The sequence below is a fragment of the Nanorana parkeri genome, unplaced genomic scaffold (assembly GCF_000935625.1).
Source record: "Nanorana parkeri isolate BGI_ZX_2015 unplaced genomic scaffold, ASM93562v1 scaffold56, whole genome shotgun sequence".
Taxonomy (NCBI): Eukaryota; Metazoa; Chordata; class Amphibia; order Anura; family Dicroglossidae; genus Nanorana; species Nanorana parkeri.
The window spans coordinates 1441130-1447423 of NW_017306324.1; the positions used below are offsets into that span (position 1 = coordinate 1441130).

The window sequence follows — 6294 nt, forward strand, 5'->3', positions numbered from 1 at the left end:
AAAGGGGTCCTTACTCTTCCCTACTCTTTTCAAAACTATAAAAAAAAAAGTTCCGGCTTTAGTTCTTTAGTTCTCATCCACTAAAGCTGAATATTGGCCAAAGCTTTGTCTACCTGTTTTTATTGTACATTCTATGACTCTGGTTTCCTTCCCAGGTCTCCAGTTTTATTTGCGTAGGGTTAATGTCCGCTCCCTAATTGGCAATTCATTACAGTGGAATTTTCGTCCCGCTTTTGTATAGTGGATTAGACGGCTATTTTTTTCTACTTTCTTTTTTTCTCTATTCGGGGAATTTGGCCGTGTCAATGCGGCTTCGACGGGTGAAAAGCCAAATCCAATGTTTGTGTTTTGTATCTGTTTTCAGAAAACTTCTAGCTGGGTCGAGGACTGATTATTCCAGAGGAAGAGGGTTCGGGAAGTCCCTGTGGATGCAGCAGGTCAAGAGGAGAAAGGAAAATTGAAGGAGGAGAGGGCAGAGTGCAATATCTAAAAATAAAAAGAGAGAACGTTCCATGTAGCTGCTCTCTGATAGTCTATACACACTGCCCATGATGTCTCTAAAGGGGGAATTCCTAAGCCAAGGCAAGAGGAATAACACTACAATGCAGAAGTAGCCCCTGACTGTGGTGAGGAGGTCTCAGCACTGGTGTCTGCAAGACAAAGACTAACAGGGTTATTCACAAAAGGGTGAAGAGTTTGGAGGAGGCAGGAGAAGTGAACAATATAGTACAACATAGCTGAACTGGATCGTGAGCTGAATTGGAGAATTTTTCAGAATCAGCTATTTTGTCCTAGATTGTTCACTTCTCTGGCCTTCTCCAAACACGTCACCCTTTTGTGAATAACCCTGTAAGGGGCTGATGTACAAACATTTTGCCCATTGTATAGTTGGGCGAATGCCGTTCGCATGTCATTCCTGCCACTAGATGGAGCCAAGGAGCATAGGAAATGGCTATGCTCTTCGGCTCCATCTAGTGGCAGCAATTATGTTTTTACATCAGCCTCTTAGTCACTTCATGTAATAATATATGTACATGGGAGCAGCCCTATTTGTTCATTACATATGCAGGCTCTGCTTCTTGCTTAACAGTTTTGGACAGTGATTGAGCTGACTGCAAATCTATGGACGAGCTCAGACTCAACATGACTTGACTAGCTGAGTACAGCTCAAGCTCAACGTGGTCTATTATGTAAGTGATTGTAGTCGCTGTGTAGCTAGACTGCTGCTTGCACTGTCGTTGCAATGACCCTTGCAGCTAAAATATACAATTGCAATTACACAAAATTGTGAAATTCGCACCAACAGACAATAAGTACAACTAAAAAGTAAGGGGACATTGAAAAATAAACAAAAAACATCCTCTTGAACAGTTCTCATTCATTTCTGGCTCCATAGCGGGCTTGCTAATCCTTTGCACATTTTGTTTGCACAGCCTGTTGGCCTGACTCACCTGAAGATGACTCACGATACAATAGGGTTGCGCTCTCTGGAGCCCGCAGGTTGACGTGGCCTTGAGTTTGTCAGCTCGGCCAACAAGCAGGTCCCCAGTGGCCGGATAGCAGCTGCCTTGAGAACAGCCATGGGGCTGCTCGGGATACTGGGACAATACGCTCACCACCAGAGCTGTTGGCAGAAATGGCAGAGTTAGATGTTTGTACAGATTTTTATATCATTAAAGTCATGAGTACATCACAAACAGACGTTCTAAACAAATTGACAAATGCTGAATGACTGAAACGTTTGAGGCGAAAACCTTTCCTGTAGCCAACAACTGTTCTGGATAATCAGAAAGGGTTGGAAAATCTGTTCTTGCAATATTCCTGTGGTTTGTGATGGTTAGTAGTGTTGAGCAATTTATTGTAAGCTACTTTGCAAGGTGGCTCTGTAGAGTTGTTGACCCTTGGCCTTACCTGCATGGACTTTGCATATTCTTCAAGATGTTATGCTTGTTGAGAGTTCTGGTTTCTACTGGCCAGCATGGGTGTCCTCACCCTTGCATCACACCCCTATTCCTCAAACAACAGAAGTGGTATGGACCAGCCTGAAGCTTATGATTTGCAGATAGCAACATCCAGTCAGAGCCACCTATCCAGCTAAGTTGAGCGGTGTATTGGCTAGAGCATGGTGCCATCCAGGCAGAAGTTGCCTTTTTTTCTGGTCCTACTGACCAGGGCCAAGTTTAAGCACGCTGCCTGGATTTGGAGGAGGGACACATGAAGGAGGATCAATAAACCAGGGCAGTGGGTGGGGGACATGTGATCCTTCTGAGAACCACCGCTTTCCTTACAAAAATGTGTTTTATAACTTAACACACAATGTTCACAGCATTGGCAGAATCTTTAAACAATGTTTCATGTGCATTGGAATGGCCTGTGTCCATCTGCAGAGAACCCTAAAACTAGCACTAACCTCTCTGTAACCCTAATGTTAACTTTCATGATAACACTCCCTGTAAACCTAACACTAACTTTCTGTATTACACGCAAAGCCTAAAATTACCTATCCTTAAGGCTGGGTTCACACCTAGGTGTATCGAATATGCTACTTGGCTGTATCCCAATGGAAACGCGCGACAAAAACGCCCCAAAGAAGCTCCTTTACTTCTTTGGGCGTAGGGCGTTTTGTAGCGAGTTCATACGGCCTGTAATACGCCCAGGTGTGAACCATACCCATAGGAAATAATTTCGGTGTATGAGCGTTTTGCAGATTCTTTCGAACGCGCTACAAAACGCCCAGGTGTGAACCGGGCCTAAGAGTAAGACCTTAACACTAATCCTCCCAGTAATCCTAACACTAACCATCCTGTAGCCCTAACAGTTACCTTCCCTGTAACCCTAAAACTAACCTACCCTGTAACACTAATCCTCCCAGTAACCCTCACACTAACCCTCCCTGTAACGCCAACACTAGCCCTCCCTGTAACCCTAACACTAACCCTCCCTGTAACCCTCACACTAACCCTCCCTGTAACCCCCAACACCATCCCTCCCTGTAACCCAACACTAACCCTCCCTGTAACCCTAACACTAACCCTCCCTGTAACGCCAACACTAGCCCTCCCTGTAACCCTAACACTAACCCTCCCTGTAACCCCAACACTAACCCTCCCTGCAATCCCATCACTAACCCTCTTTGTAACCCCAACACCAACCCTCCCTGTAACCCTAAGACTAATCCTTCCTGCAACATTAACACTAAGTTTAACCCCCCCTGTAAGCCCAACACTAACCCTCCCTGCAATCCCATCACTAACCCTCTTTGTAACCCCAACACTAACCCTCCCTGTAACCCTAACACTAACCCTCCCTGTAACCCTAGAACTAACCCTTCCTGTAACCCCAACACTAACCCTCCCTGTAACCCTAACACTAACCCTCCCTGTAACCCTAACACTAACCCTCCCAGTAACGCCAACACTAGCCCTTTCTGTAAACCTAACTCTAACCCACCCTGTAACCCTAGAACTAACCCTTCCTGTAACCCTCGCCCTAATCCTTGTTTGCACACTTATTTCTCCTGCAGCTGAATCTTCTGCTCAGAAGACCACCCACACTGCACCAAAAGTTACCAATGGTGGGATTTGGTGCAGCAATTTACTGTTTTGACACAACTTATAGCAACCAGTTTTTTTTGCCCACATTAAAATAAGAAACATTTTTTTTTGGATTAACTTGATTATTTGATATATTCTAACACCAGATATTGGTTTTCAGCACGCCTCACAAATGTCCTCAGATGACTCTGAATAGTTTGCCCATCGCTGATGAGTCCATCACCCTCTGCAAACAAATGATCACATGGCTCCCGCTTGTAAAGTCAGAGATGGAGTTGTGTCTCTACCGTGCCACCTCTGTCTGTGGGAAGAGATCGGAGTTTTGTTTCCGCTGGTTGGTTTTATATAAAAGATCTCTGATTATCGGCTGATAATTTGGGACTAAAAAACTCGATGGGCAGCAGGGGGAAAAAAATAGAGGCTTCGTTCAATCTACAAATCTCTGTAAATATATCAGAATAATCCCCTCCATCTGAAACACAGAGACGTAAAACTCCATCCCTAATGGATATTTGATACAAAGTGCCAAGCAAGTGAACTTATTGCCCACCCGCTTTGTGTTGAGATTGGGTTTGTTTTTTTCCAGGTAATTGGGTTGGGTGTGCAGTTTGGGGTCTGTGAATGTGGTAAATTTGGTGCTAGTTGGAGTGTTTTTGAGAGGACCTGTCTCTGGAATGGAGTCTTTGACTCATCGCGGTCAACTGGAGTGGACCTAGAATTCTTTGGAGGGAGTTGGTCTCTGCAGCAATTCGTAAGTTGTCCCTGAGGCAGTGTGTTGAGGCTGGGGGCCTATTTAATTAATGTGTTCCACAGGGACAGTGAAGAGTTGGTGATAGTGCCTTCGTAGACCCGCCACCTTATTCTCCTGATCAATTAAACATGTTAAATTTGTATTTGTATATGAAAAAATGAACACAAAAAATGCTTCAAATTTAGACTTAAAGGGATTGTCTGCCCTGAAGACACATTTGGGAGATGCGACACCTGCTCCATTTTGTCACGGCCCGTCCTGCAGAGATACATTGACCGAAGTTCCACAGCCCTCTAATAAAAATACCGTCTATCCCCAGAAATAAACTCCCAGAGCAGACTGAGTGACACCTCTGCAGAATGTCTATATATATTTAACTGATCCATCCCTAGACAGGGCCTCTGTGCGCTGACTTCTTATCTGCCCCGTACACATTCCTATGCCACCTCCCTGCAGCAGAAAATCCCTGCCAGGACAATTTGCTTTTTTGTTACCATTCCCGTCTAATCATTTCCCAGGAAGAATTCTGATCCTGTCAGTTATTGAGATTTCCAGAGTCCTCACTCCCACATTCCAGCTGTAAAATCCTTGTTAACAGAGGGCCAAGCTGGGCTCCCACCAACTGACGCTGCAGGTTTCAGCACCAGGGGCCCTGTAACCCTTTGTATCCCATTTTAAGAGAACCAATTACTCCAGGATCTAAATATACCAAACCATTACATGACAACACTTGTAAAGCTTTCAATGGAGTAGGGAATGGTTAAAGCCCTTTTGGGTAGAAAAGGGCAAAGAGGACATCTCTTTCTATGTTGTCACCGGAACAAGTGTCCCCATGGGGAGATTTTCCTACTGTGCCTGACAACTGTAAACTTTTGGATTTCCCATCACTTTCTGACCCGTTGATGATGGTGACCAGGACAAAAAGAGAGAGAGAGAGAGTGTGACTCTCCTGGGACACGCACAGCAATGAAATCCTCCAAAAGCAAAAACAATTTTCTAGCTTTCTAGCTTTTATTTCATTTTAACTTTTGAACTTTTCTGAACTTTTCACCTTTTCAAAGTTTTTTTTCACTTTTTAAAAGTTTCACTTTTAAATTGGTATAACTTTTTGAAATTTTTAACTTTTTAAAGTTCATTTTGTTAAAAGTTTTTACTTTTTAATAGTTGAAATGAAGAAGTTCTTATATGAGTAAGATTACTCTGTCTGAGCCTACAGTAAGGATTCCATGTATATAACTTCCCCCCGGTGTGCCGTTCTCATGACACTAGATAGAAGTAGGAACACCGATCAGATCAAATGCGTCTTGGCACTCCAGATGCAGATCAAAATGCGTCTTGGCCTCACATGTTTTGCCTGAGGAAGGGGATCCTGCGAGACCCCGAAACTTTGCACCAGCGTGATATGCTGCATTTACGTCAATAAATTTGATCTGCATCTGGCGTGCCGGTGTCCCTACTGCTATCTTTGTACATAACGGTTGCCATCCATTGACTACCGCAGCACCCATCCAATTCTTATGGAACCAGCGTAGAGGAGTGCGATGGGTTCATGGACTTTTGTTCTCATGGCACTAGCGTCCCTAGGTGGCGCTGATGAGTATAGGTCGTCAGCGCCATCTACGGGTGCCAGTGACTGAAACAGCTTCCACCTGGTGGAAGCCCTAATAGATTTCTTTAATTCGGCCTGTGGGCTGAACAAAATAAATCTAACAGATTCCTCCATTCTTGATAAACAGCGTGTATGGGGAAATCACTCCCGCTGGGGCTATTGTATTGTGCCCATCACTGTCAGAACATTAGGTGTAGTCACTCTTTGATTTTCCACATAGCTTCTTCAACAAAAATAGATTGAGTAGCTGACTTTTCTTTTCTAAAGTTTGTTTTCCTTTGTGCCCCTGGTCAGAAGATTTCACCTCACTTTCTGTCCCAGTGACAAATGGATTTTGAAAATGTTGAGTTTAGCTTCAGTGGTGACACCATTTTCCCATG

At 44.1% G+C, this 6294-nt stretch overlaps 1 protein-coding gene across 1 annotated transcript in view; it reads right to left on the minus strand.

Annotated features, from left to right (window-relative positions):
* LAMB2 (laminin subunit beta 2) overlaps nucleotides 1-6294 on the minus strand; it is a 72717-nt gene that overhangs the window by 55308 nt on the left and 11115 nt on the right. The window contains exon 2 of the mRNA XM_018576102.1: nucleotides 1452-1624. Within this exon, the coding sequence (XP_018431604.1) occupies nucleotides 1452-1624 (173 nt within the window). The remainder of the gene's footprint in view (nucleotides 1-1451; nucleotides 1625-6294) is intronic.